At 43.3% G+C, this 12,994-nt stretch overlaps 2 protein-coding genes across 2 annotated transcripts; one reads left to right on the top strand and one right to left on the bottom strand.

Annotated features, from left to right (window-relative positions):
• Positions 1–5,029: 5,029 nt before the first annotated feature.
• LOC135625085 (probable serine acetyltransferase 1) lies at positions 5,030–6,310 on the bottom strand. Its single transcript, XM_065129400.1, has one exon. It carries the CDS (start codon positions 6,195–6,197, stop codon positions 5,298–5,300), a length of 900 nt encoding a protein of 299 aa, XP_064985472.1. The 5' UTR covers positions 6,198–6,310; the 3' UTR covers positions 5,030–5,297.
• Positions 6,311–8,219: 1,909 nt separating this feature from the next.
• Positions 8,220–9,938, top strand: LOC135638651 (uncharacterized). The gene is made up of 4 exons (XM_065151900.1): positions 8,220–8,495; positions 8,727–9,132; positions 9,189–9,453; positions 9,548–9,938. Exons 1-4 carry the CDS (start codon positions 8,220–8,222, stop codon positions 9,936–9,938), a joined length of 1,338 nt encoding a protein of 445 aa, XP_065007972.1.
• Positions 9,939–12,994: the final 3,056 nt, after the last annotated feature.

Raw genomic sequence — 12,994 nt, 5'->3', positions numbered from 1 at the left:
CTGGCGGGATGGCAGTTGGCGCGTGGCCGCATAGCTTCGGTGGTGACTTCGACGGCGGGCGAAGCCAAGACGGTGGTCTTGGTCACGTGACTGGATATCGGTTCAAGAACTGAAGTCGCGCTTACAGGCACGTGACTCGGTCCACATAGCCAGCCAACACGTAGTTGGGAAAACCGCTGATGCCCCCCCTCTTTTTTTTCCTCTTTTTTTTTAATGCGAGAATAGGATTCTTATAACCATTATTTAATTATATATATATGCCATATCAGCACCACCTGTACACCTCGATGGCGCCTCATCATCACACACCTCATCCGCTACATCAATATCGATACTTCACAATCACCTGTCATGAACAAATCAAATCGGTTTAGGTTTGATGTGTAAATGAAATCGAAACGACGACTGATAATGTTTGGAAGGGCAAACAAATATATTGTTTTAAAATTTATAATAATTAATAAATTATCTTCAAAATATATAAGGATAGACATGTAGAAACATTTTGTTCCGTTATTAGTTGATTTCTAACAAGAGAAAATCATATTGATATAAACGAAAAGAATTAATATTTTATTTTTTTTAAATACCATAATTTACTTGTTGACCTCGTGGCTTTAGACATAATTGTATTTTATCTTATCATCCGTAAGTAACAAGGGGAAAAGTTAGGCTACACGCAAGAAGACCTCTTTTTGTGTGGGTGCTCAATGCATTAGGCCATGATTAGACCGAACCTTATCTTGATTCCCCACGACGTGTTCGACGAAACTACAGATATCCACTTGGGTCACGGATGAGGGATGGAGAGGGAGACCAGCACAAAAGTTGGTGTGTCCTCAACCCTGCAAGTGTCCGAAAGAGAACAAAGTGAGTGTGAGGCAAAGATGAGGGAGAAATGTTGGCAGCCGTTTGGGCCTCGGAAAGGATACGATTCCACAACGACGTGCATTGACATGGAAGAGAGACACGCGATGCGGCTGACGCCATGGAATGGGTAGGATTGCTCGACGAATCTTTTGCGGCGGATTGAGCCGTGCCAGACTCAAAGTTCGGCCCTTTATATTATTGTTTTCGGGCCACACAATCCATCGACAGGTTCGAGCACCGATATGGATTGAATCCACTTTATCATACCCCCTTTGTCGTCCTTGAGAATATTGGAAAAGGAGACTGCTGCAGAGAGAGATATATATGTTAGAGATTATATACTGATTCCTAACATAAACAATTTATCTTTATATCTGTTGGAGCAAAAATAAATAACATACGTTCTTCATCAAATTAAGTATGAGCGGAAAGATTCAAATAAAGTTTGGATATTCTCGGTCTTCAGAGTAATCTCAATCAAGAACACCATATCCCAAGATACAAATTAAAATCAGCAAAAGAACATGAGACTGAAATAAAGTCACTTTGCTCCTAAATGATTGATTTGTAACATAAACAGATTAAGCTTAAATCAAAGATTTGGGGAATTTGAGACAACCCATAGATATCATTTATGGTAAAAGATGTGCAGTAACTTAAACCCCTCGATAGATGATGCCACTGTGAAAGCAACAAGTGATTGATGCAACTGGACTTTGCATAGATATCGCTGTCTAGAAGATTGGATGGAGCGGAGACTTACCTGACCGAGGTGAAGGTGAGATGTGCATGCGAAAAGAGACCCACCTGCACAAGTGTCTGCCGATGGCACAGGAAGTCACCTTTTGTGTGCAGACACCTCATGCCTCTCAAACACAGAGCTACACCGAAAGCAGTGGGCCAGCCATTGTTTGAATTGGCTTTCAGTTTAAAGCATTGCTTGATTTGGACATTTTTGTTGTTGTTCCTGTTTGAACAGCAGAACAAAGAACTCAAAGTATGCTTTAATAGAACTAAGTTATCCAATTAGGAATTATTTCCTGGGTAGCATGTGGTTTGGTGAAGTAGAACACAAGCAGAGTAGCTGCTTCAGGAGAGAAAGAAGGCTCACACAGATGTAAGATTGGCCAAGGAATTATTTACACAGCATCTCACTGGTAAATTATAGCAAGAGTGGAGAATGGAAAGTTACTATCATGTTTGAATTAAAAGATGTATAAACATATAAAAAAAATCTTTTTATATTCTTACCATCATAACATTAAACTGACAAGGGTACTAGTGTCATTTACAATTTCAATCAAGATTCGTTATACCGTACCATACCGACGTTTCGACCCGGGCTCGGTATGGTACGGTACCGGTGTACTGGACGGTACATCAGAGCGTACTGAGCGATACATCCTGGTGTATCGAACAATTTTTTATTTTTTTAATACTATAGCAGTACTACAATATAGTACTGTAGCACTGTAGCGATATCGGACGGTCTACGTACCGGTAACCTGTCGGACCGGTACATACTGCCCGGTACGGGCGGTACGTTTCAATATGACAGACCTTGATTTCAATATCTCTAACTTTTGCCATTTCTACACAACCTCCAATCTACCATTCCAAACAAGAAGGGTGAACTGTTGATTCTTCATAATGCTAAGCTGATGAAACAGCTAGAGTTATAGTGAGTGGTCAATCATCTAAAGTAGGATTCACTTTGACAGAATATTTTCATCGTTACAAGCATACCTAGAATATTCTGATCACACGATAGAAGCAATGTAGGAAAGAACTAGGACTGAAGGAAATCATTACTCATGATGCCAGATTTCTAATTATTCTGGCGCAATGGCGGCTTATTGGCTTCCCTGAAACCCCTTGCATCTTTTCTCCCCTGTGTACTAAGTTCTTCAGTTAAGGTGGTAAAACACCAACACATTTGAAGCAAACCAAAGCACTCTCCTTTCAGGTGATGACAATAGTTTTCCATTATATTGAGCAATGCTTCAATCAGCAAGCTGTAACTAAACGAATGGAGTTGACAACAATAAACTTAAATGAACACTCCCCTTTCATTCCATACTGAATACAAAAAATGTACTGTACTTGATGGTAATGCATGCATGTTAAAACATTTACATAGTAATTTGATTAAATAATACCAGAAAAAAGATCTATGCTCAATGATAAGGCATGCATGAGGGAGCAAATACACAAGCAAATACAGCAAAATTGGTTGCATGTTTTTGAAGGCAACTGACAGGTATTACCAGAAATTTTAAGCTAATATGTCTTTGCCGATGTGTACATACTGATGAAATAGCAACCCTTGAATTTTAAAGTATAAGCCAATTTGTTGTTATAAGAGGGGAGGATGAGCATTCACCAACAAATGGATAAACAGAGGATGAAAAAACATCGATAGACGGATTAAATGCTTTAATAGATGCTAAAGACACAAGAAATTTTTTCTTGAAATTAAGCAAAGACAGCAAAAAATAAGCTTCGGTCTAATGCAAAAAAAAATGAATCATGGATGTTAACCCTTGCTGGGACACCAACTATAGATAAGCATGTGTTTATCCTTCTTCCTTCTTCCGTATGTCAACACAAGAAACATCAAGATGTTCATGACAACTTAATAGATCACCAGAAGAAAATATTGATACCATGTAAAACACAAACATCACGACATGCAGTAGAGATAAAAAAAAAGTTCTACCCTATGTTTACTCGGGCCCTGAGTCATCTTTCCTAACATGCCACAGGAAAATGGCTTATGAATTTGCTATGAGGTGCCAGTGAAAAAAATCACATGTTCACAAACTAACCATGAGTATTAGCTGAGATGAAAAATGTTAAACTAGAGAAGACAAAAGAAGAAACCATAGAACTAATACAACAGGTAGTAAAGTGAACGAAAATGGGAGGAGAATCAGAAAATGAGCTTGACTAATTTTAGCGCGATGCCATGATCATTCTCGATTTTTCCTATGTGTTGGATGTTTGAAGATAGACGTATAGCATGTAAATTCCTGTTGTTACATGATTCTTGAAGCCAATTACTGCAATGGTGTCTGTGAGATCAAATAGTGGAGAATTACTGCAATAAAGGAAGGCTCGTGATGTTGCATATAGCTTGGGATAGTTAATCAGAAAGGAATCTTGTTGGACATTGCCTAGCCATTGGAATGTTATGGACATTCAGATCTAAATTAAAGGAGCAAAAATCTACAAGGGTTTACATGCTTTAACAAAGATAATAACTGAGAAGTTACTGATGCATCAAATTACTACTAAAGTCATTCTTGATTAAAAGAAGGTTTTGCTTTGCGTAGGATGTAATCACAGAAAATAAGAGGGGATGAGCGACTAAAGAGTACAGGCAAATGAAAAAGTGTGACACTTGTTTACATCTTCTTGTAGGAACCATTCTTCCATATTGAGGATCAAAGGCCTCGGTGCAGCTGAGTCATTCTCAAAGTGTAACCATTATTATAGGTAATAAAGCGGACCGTCAGTAACCTATTTCTCATCTATGTTAAAGATTTTGCCTCGTCGTGTGCCCTATTCTAGTCGGTTAAACGCCAAAATTAATAATCTATTTGTCAGACGTTGCCTTGTCATAGCCAGTTCGATATGAATCTCCTTAGCATCAATTGTTATTTCTATCATCCGCCTGCATTCTACTTGAGACCAATTTTCATCAAATGCAAAATTATGTTGAACTAATACTTTGAATTACACATGATAATTTCTTAAAGGTGTTCAGCACAAGTAGCTCTCCTTCTCGACCATGTCATGATTCCCAATTCTTTAGAGACAAGCAAAATCTAAATTAAGAAAACAGAAACTCTAATTTTCGTGAGTATTTTTATCAGTTACCTACTTTTCACTGGCAAAAGGTAAAGAAAAGAAACAAAAAAAAGAACAGTCTAACATAGCAAAAACGCAAAATCTCAAATGTAAAAGCTAGTCGATTCTGGAGGATATATCTAATAAACCCTAATACATCTACATCACTGTTAAGCCAAATAAATTCTCAACATTGCAGTTGCAGGAAGAAAACACAACAAAATTGAAGAAAAAGACCATAGCTGCATGCTCTACGCGATCAGAAACACAATTTCTCAAAGAAAAAAAACAAGCTTAAACATATTCCTGATACAAAAGATCACTTAATTATGTTATAGTTATCCAGCCCAGATAAGAGCAAAACACAATAAGAAGATACAACGATCTAATGTATTACTTTTGACCTAGTACAGGTCCTCATATAAGTAATTCATGGCAGTCTGACAGCATATGTAGATAAGAAGAAGAAACAGAAGCGGATGATAGCTGGAAGAGAGCCAGTTACTTGTTACGATGTAGCATCAGAAGCAACAAGATGAAGGTGAGAGAAGAGAGACGGGGCACAACCAAGGAGGTCAGATGATGTAGTCGGACCACTCCTGGATGAAGGATGTGTGATCCATGGATTCGCTGGGCAGGTCGTCGTGCCTGGCGGGCTTGTCCTTCCCCCCGACGAGTCGGGCGGGGTTCCCAACGGCGGTGGTCCTGGGGGGCACGTCGATCAGCACGACGGATCCGGCCCCGATCTTGGCCCCCTCGCCGATGCGGATGTTCCCGAGGATGGTGGCGCCAGCACCGATGAGGACGCCGTCCCCGATCTTGGGGTGGCGGTCCCCGACGGCCTTGCCGGTGCCGCCGAGGGTGACGTGGTGGAGGATGGAAACGTTGTTGCCGATGACGGCGGTCTCGCCGACGACGACGCCGGTGGCGTGGTCGAGGAGGATGCCCTTGCCGATGCGGGCGGCGGGGTGGATGTCGACGGCGAAGACGTCGGCGATGCGGGACTGGAGGGCGAGGGCGAGGGGGCGGCGGTTCTGGGTCCAGAGGTGGTGGGACACGCGGTGAGCCTGGACGGCGAGGAAACCCTTGTAGTTGAGGAGGCAGTGGGAGAAGGAGGCGCAGGCGGGGTCGCGGTGACGGACGGCGAGGAGGTCGGCGACAACAGCGGAGATGAGGGAGGGAGAGGAGGAGAAGGAGTGGAGGAAGAGGTCGTAGAGGAGGGTGGAGAGGAGGGTGGAGGAGCAGAGCTTGTTGGCGAGGTGGAAGGCGAGGGAGCGGGCCAGGGAGGGGTGCGACAGCACCGTCGCGTACAGGAAGCTCGCTAGCGCTGGCTCCGAATCCGCGTCCCGGTGCGCCTCCGCCTTGATCTGCGCCCACACCCACGACTCCTCCGTCTCCGACTCCGGCGGTGGGTACGTCGGCACCATCGCGGCCGTAGGGCCAACGCCGTTGTGGTTCACCTGGCCCGCCGGCATCTCTCTCTCTCTCTTCTCTCTATGCGAGTATCGTGATGGCAAAGCCAGAGGAGGAGAAGGCGGCGGCGGCGGCAGAGGACAAATGTGCGTGTATGACCTTCAAGTTGTGTCGTGGCAGTCTCTGGAACGATAACAGGTAATATAAAAATCTACATTTATAAAATAATAATAAATACGCAACACACTTTCGTGAAATGGTAGGAAGCCTTTTGTTGAACAATTCAGAAAATGGGCGAGAAAAGTCTTTTTATTAACCCATTTTCCGGATTTTTCAAAGGGGTGCATCACCTTTTCTTAATATCGGAATATCTCTTTTTTTTTAAATGAATAAATGGGTCCATGGATTTTGACAATATTTTTGTTTATAATATTTTTTTTAAAAAAATATTATAAATATCTTTAAAAATATTATAATTAATATGAAAGTCTTGTTCTGGTTCTAAAATAATAATGATACATATCTAAAATTATAATTTTTATATAAGGTGGTTTATACTAAATTTTGAGTCCATTTATTTCAGTTATAATATTTTTGAATATATTTATAATATTTTAATAAAAATATCATAATATTATAATTAATATAGAAGTCTATGTATTTGTTTGTTCTTATTCCTAAATCAATAAGGATAGTTATTTGAGACTTCATTTTGCATATAGGTTGATTGCTATTAGGTTTTGAGTCCATTTACGTTAGTAATAATATTTTTGAATAAGTTTACTGTGTCCTAGCAGAGGTACTAAGATAATATAAATATATTTAAAAACACTATAATTGAAATATAAGTCTTTTTATTTGGTCATTCTTGTTATTAAACTGATAGAGATAATTATTTGAAATCTTTTATATATATATATATATATAACTTAGTTTCTATTGAATTTTCGATCAATTTGTCTCAGCTACAATGTTTTAAAATATAGTATTTTTGGTTAAAATATTATAATTAATAATATAAATCTTATACCTAAAAAATTAGATAAATCCATTTTACGAGATAAATCATGCCGAGAGGGTACTTGAAAAGGTTGACGTACTCCGTAAAAAATTTGAAAACAGACATCCCTCTCTCAAAAAATAATTAAGAAAAAAATGATTTTTTTTTATAGAAAATCACTTTAAAAAAATTTCTCTCGTTAATTTCTTTTATGGATTAGTTGGGCGATTGCAATTACCAAAATTTATATTGTGCTAGCCATAAAGTTTATGACAGATTATTAGGCAGTTAGATATGAGTGAAACCAAAAGTAAATTATATTATGTATTTTTTAAATATATAAACATGGCAAATTAGTTAAGCTGTTTGCCACCAATCACATGTGCATAAAAGGTTTTCAATTCCATATAATTTAATTATGTAATTCTGATCAATCATCTTAATTTTGTCTCAAAATTCAATTAGTTTGTGATATGAATAATACGTAGTTATAAGGTATACTTTGGGCCTCGGTCAGTCACAATCGATGTCACGCCACATCATAGCCAAGTCAGTAAGAGAAGCACCCCCACGCGCCGAGCCAACAATCGTATCAAGATACTACTCAGTATGTCCCATCCCGGTAAGCCCGGGACGGTGCCGCATGGCGTCGTTCTGCACGTCCCAGGATGACGGCCGCACAAAGGTACCATCTCATCCCTCAATGATCGACTGTCATGTCAAACTCGCATACGACCGACCCTCGTATAGTAGTATAAAAGCCCTTGGTCGGCATCCGGCCAAAGGAGAAAAAAAAGGAGGCAGAAAGCAGAACCCCACACTGGCTTACCTGTCGAGGGGCCACAATCGATAATGACCCAACGGGGCCTTTTGTGTAGGAAAATGGCAACGTCCGAGGCGAGGCCATCCCGATCAATATAGGCGTCCTTCATACCAACGCGCCAATCAACATCCCGACGAAGAAACGTCAATATTGCGATGCCAACACACCAATTGAAGGGCTTGACTGGCTTCGGCATCCAGATAAGCTGACCGAAGACTCCCGACATCGCCCCGTGGACCAGGCTGTGCTGACTCATCAGCCATGGCTTATCAGTTCACCAATATTTTTGGCACTAGAAAGAGGGACATGTTGCAGGAGAATCACGCAGGATCCCTCCCAGAGGAAGAACCATCAACCGGTCACCCCTCTGTCGGGCCTGGAGATCAACCCCTCCCCATCCTCAGAGACGAGAGAATCCCGGCCTCGATGCCATATCGCTACTGGCACCTATTCAATGACCCAGAGTTGTCACCCCCCGGGCTTACCATGGGACCCTCGGTCGTCTCGCCCGAAGCATTCCTCGGCCTAACCAAGCAAGTGCATGTGATGGCGGGAATGATGTAGATGATCGTCCCACTCATTCCTCAGATCATCCGACTAGCGGCTCCCCCGATTGACCCGATATGACAAAGATCGAGCAGGGAGCAAGTTGGGACGGGAGAAGCCCGAGAGCATATAATAGACCCGAGAGGCTTGCCCGAGCAGAGCATACCCGCACCCTGATGGATCCAGTTATCCTGGGTCAACTAATGCCTGGACGAGTTCTAGTGCGAGTTCCAGAAGTCACGGGGCGAGACGGGCGAAGGTAGCTCAGGCGGATCCCCTTTTACTCCGGAAATACAGGACAAGCCTATACCCCTCAACTTCAGGCTGCAAGGACTGGAGACGTACGACGGTGGCTCCGATCCCGCAGAGCACATCGCCGTGTTTTGGGCTCAGATGGCCCTCTATGGCACCTCCGATGCACTGATGTGTCGGGCATTGCCGACCACCTTTAGGGGACCGGCACGAGCGTGGTTCAACTGGCTACTCCCGTCCTCGATCTTGTCTTTCGACCAGCTCGCCAAGGAGTTCGAGCAGAATTTCCTTGCCAGCATGCATCCCAGACCTTCCATGGCCACTTTGCTCGTGTTATCCCAGTGCGAAAATAAGTCGCTCTCTCAGTTCGTGGCACGTTTCGCTACTAAAATCCTAGGATTCCCGGATGCTCATCCTTCTTTAATCATGTAGGCATTTCTGATGGGTTTGAAGCCTTCAAGGTTCTTCTAGCCATTGATCAAGAAGCCGCCATCAACCATCCCCGAGATGCTCTAGCGCGCCAACCAGTACATCGCCGCCGAAGCTCTGGTAGCGGGAAAGCGCATGGGCGAGAAGAGGCCAAGGGCAGAATAATCCCGAGGAACGACCTCAGTAGCCCCAGGGCAACCCCGCCAGAGGCCCAACCGACAAGAGTTGCTACTCCCGAGGCCCTCGCCTCTCCCTCTAAATGCATCTCGTACCAAGATCTTCCTCCAAATCAGGGAGAAGGGCCTCTTGCGATAGCCCAACCCCATGAAAGCTACTCACAAAAATTGGTCCAAATATTACAGGTTCCACCGAGACTACAACCATGACATGGAAGACTGTCGTGACCTCCAGAATCAAACCGAGGACCTGATCCGAAGAGGTCACCTCAGGTGTTATCTCAAGGAACCTCGGGAAGCAACTCCGCGCCCTAGGGGACCTGTCGAAAGGCAGATCGACATCATCTCTGGAGGACCGGCTACCGACGGCAGCAACTCCACGGCAAGGAAGGCCTATGCTTGGAGCACGGTCGAGAAATGTCCCCGACCCGAGCTCGAGCCCGAAATCACTTTCAGAACTGAAGAGGTTGAGCGCTCCCATCACAATGATGCTCTAGCGATCTCCATCCGGATGGCCAACGCTTGGGTCAAAAGAGTAATGGCCGACACCTTGACGCCTTCAAGAAGCTCGGCTTAACCAATGAGGACCTCACCCCCATAGCGTCGACACTTACCGGGTTCATCGGGGATTCTATCTCCCTGCTCGGAACCACCATCATCCCTATCACCATCGGGGAAGAGCCGAGAGCCAAGACAATAATGACCACCTTCATGATAGTCGATCTGCCCTTGGCCTATAACATCATCCTCGGCCGACCAACACTCAACAAGTTGAAAGTAGTGGTGTCCACCTACCACCGGGCCATTAAGTTTCCAACTTCGGTAGGGATCGGGGAGTCCCGAAGCGACCTAGGAGAATCGAGGCGATGCTATCTTACAGTGGTTACTCTCCCGGAGAAGTCACGCCCCCGTCAAGTCCCAGATCCCCGAGAAGGAGCTATAGCGTCGAGGCGTCTAAGCCTCCCGAGCAACTCACCGAGGTACTCTTGAAAAGGAACCGCCCCGATTTGATCGTAAAAATCAGGATGGCACTCCCTAAAGCAAATCAACTCTAGCTCATAGACTTCCTGAGAGAGAATGCCGATGTATTTGCATGGTCCTCCAAGGAGATACCCAGGATCGGCCTAGACGTGACCTAGCACCAGCTCAACATCGACCCCGAGGCTAGGCCAGTGAAGCAAAGGCCAAGGAAGTTCGCCCCTGACTGATAGAAGGCGATCGGTGATGAGGTCGACCACCTTAAAGAGGTAGGGTTTATTACCGAGGTAAAATACCCTCGGTGGCTGTCAAATATAGTCCTCGTTAAGAAACCAAATGGAAGCTGGAGGATGTGTGTTGATTACACCGATCTCAACCGGGCATGCCCCAAAGACTGCTATTTACTCCCGAGAATCGACCAGTTGGTCGATGCCACTGTAGGAGAACTTCTTACATTTATGGATGCATTCTTCTCCCAATGACCAGCTGTACTAGATCTGGGACATCCAAACCTATAAATCTGGTATCAAATAGTGGATCACTCATACAGGATATCCTTTGTGTCTCAAGTCTAAAGACCAGATACACCACTAGGACTACGGAATCGTTGTCTGACAATAAGGCATCATCAACCATCCAGCATTCCGTAAACGGATCAATCGGTAAACTTATTCTCCAATGAGCACCTGTACTGTATCTCTAGTGTCCCTACACGAGTAGCTATGAGACCAACTGTATCCATCATATGGATGGGTATATAGCATACCAGTTTATCCGGTTATCATGATGTCCCTCTCGAGTAACCTATGACCAGGATTATTTAGGATCTGTGTTTAAAGGTGAATTGATCTCATTATTGTGATCTCATCACGATCCGATTCCTATTGCACAGATCCAAGGACATCACAATATATACATGCAATAGTTAATATAAAGTGATAAATGTCAAAATATAATAAGTAAAAAGATTTCGTGTCAAGTTACACGTGCCATCACTCACGTGATTGACTTGTTAGGCATCTATGACTAGCAATCTCCCACTTGACCTAAAGCCAATTATCTATGTGTCTGATCCCCATCAAACCCCTGTGACGCTCAAAGATAATCTGAGACAACGACTTTATCAGTGGATCTACAATGTTATCTTCGGATGGAACTCTTTCCACTGCTACATCTCCTCGGGTTACGATCTCTCTGATCAGGTGGAACCTCCTCAGAACATGTTTAGATTTCTGATGAGACCTGGGTTCCTTCGCTTGAGCAATCACCTCGTTGTTGTTGCAATATAAGGAAATCGGCTCCTCGCTACCCGGCACGACTCCCAGATCTGTGATGAACTTCTTCACCAGACTCCCTCCTTTGCTGCATCTGCTACAGCAATGTACTCCGCCTCTGTGGTCGAGTTAGTAGTAGTATCTTGCTTAGAACTCTTCCAGCATACTACTCCTCCATTCAAGGTGTACACATACCCTGAATTTGACTTGCTATCATCGACATCAGACTGAAAACTTGAGTCCGTGTAGCCTTCAACCCTGAGGCTACTATCTTCATATACTAGTAAAAGATCCTTAGTCCTTCTCAAGTACTTAAGGATACACTTTACTACTTTCCAGTGCTCCAAGCCTGGATCCACATGATACCTGCCCATGACACTCAGAGCATGCGCTATATCAGGCCTAGTACATAGCATGACATACATGATAGACCCTCTCGCTAAGCCATAAGATATCATATCTATGTTCACCCTTTCTTCTGGAGTCCTTGGGGACATACTCCTAGAAAGCGATATCCCATGTCTCATCGGTATGAGTCATCTCTTGGAATTTTTCATGCCAAACCTTTTGATAATGGTTTTTATGTACTTGGAATGGGACAAGCCAAGCATTCTCTTGGATCTGTCTCTATAGATCTGAATCCCTAAGATATATGATACATCCCCTAAGTCCTTCATAGAGAAGTGTCTAAATAACCAAGCCTTTACTGTGGATGGCATTCCTACGTCATTCCCAATAATCAGGATGTCATCCACATATAACACTAAAAAGATGATAGCGCTCCCACTTACCTTCCTGTACACACAAGGCTCATCTTCGTTCTTAACGAAGTCATAAGATCTGATTGCCTCATCAAATCTTATGTTCTAACTTCGGGAAGCTTGCTTTAGTCCATAAATGGATCTAAGCAACCTGTACACCTTATCTAGGCAGTTCTTGGACACAAATCCATCAGGTTATATCATATACACCTCCTCCTCAATGTTCCCATTGAGGAATGCAGTTTTCACATCTATCTGTCAGATCTACATAAAATTGAATATTGTGTGTTAGGTACCTGAACAAACTCTAGCTATCGAGCGGTGCTTGAGCTTGGTTCTCCAACCTCACTCAACTCTATCATACTCCCACTATCTTTGCCAAGAATGTGTTCTTTCTCAAGGAACACTACTCGATTAGATACAAAGACCTTTTGGTCCTCGAGATGATAGAAATAATACCCACAAATTTCCTTAGGGTATCCCACGAACTTACACTGCTCTGTCCTCGATTCTAACTTATCGGGGTTGTGTCTTTTAACATGGGCAAGGCAGCCCCAAATCTTAACAACCTTAAGATTGGGCTTCTTCCCTTTCTATATCTCATATGGTGTTGACACTAC

Source organism: Musa acuminata, chromosome BXJ1-3, assembly GCF_036884655.1.
Source record: "Musa acuminata AAA Group cultivar baxijiao chromosome BXJ1-3, Cavendish_Baxijiao_AAA, whole genome shotgun sequence".
NCBI lineage: Eukaryota > Viridiplantae > Streptophyta > Magnoliopsida > Zingiberales > Musaceae > Musa > Musa acuminata.
This window is presented reverse-complemented; position numbering and strand designations above follow the sequence as displayed.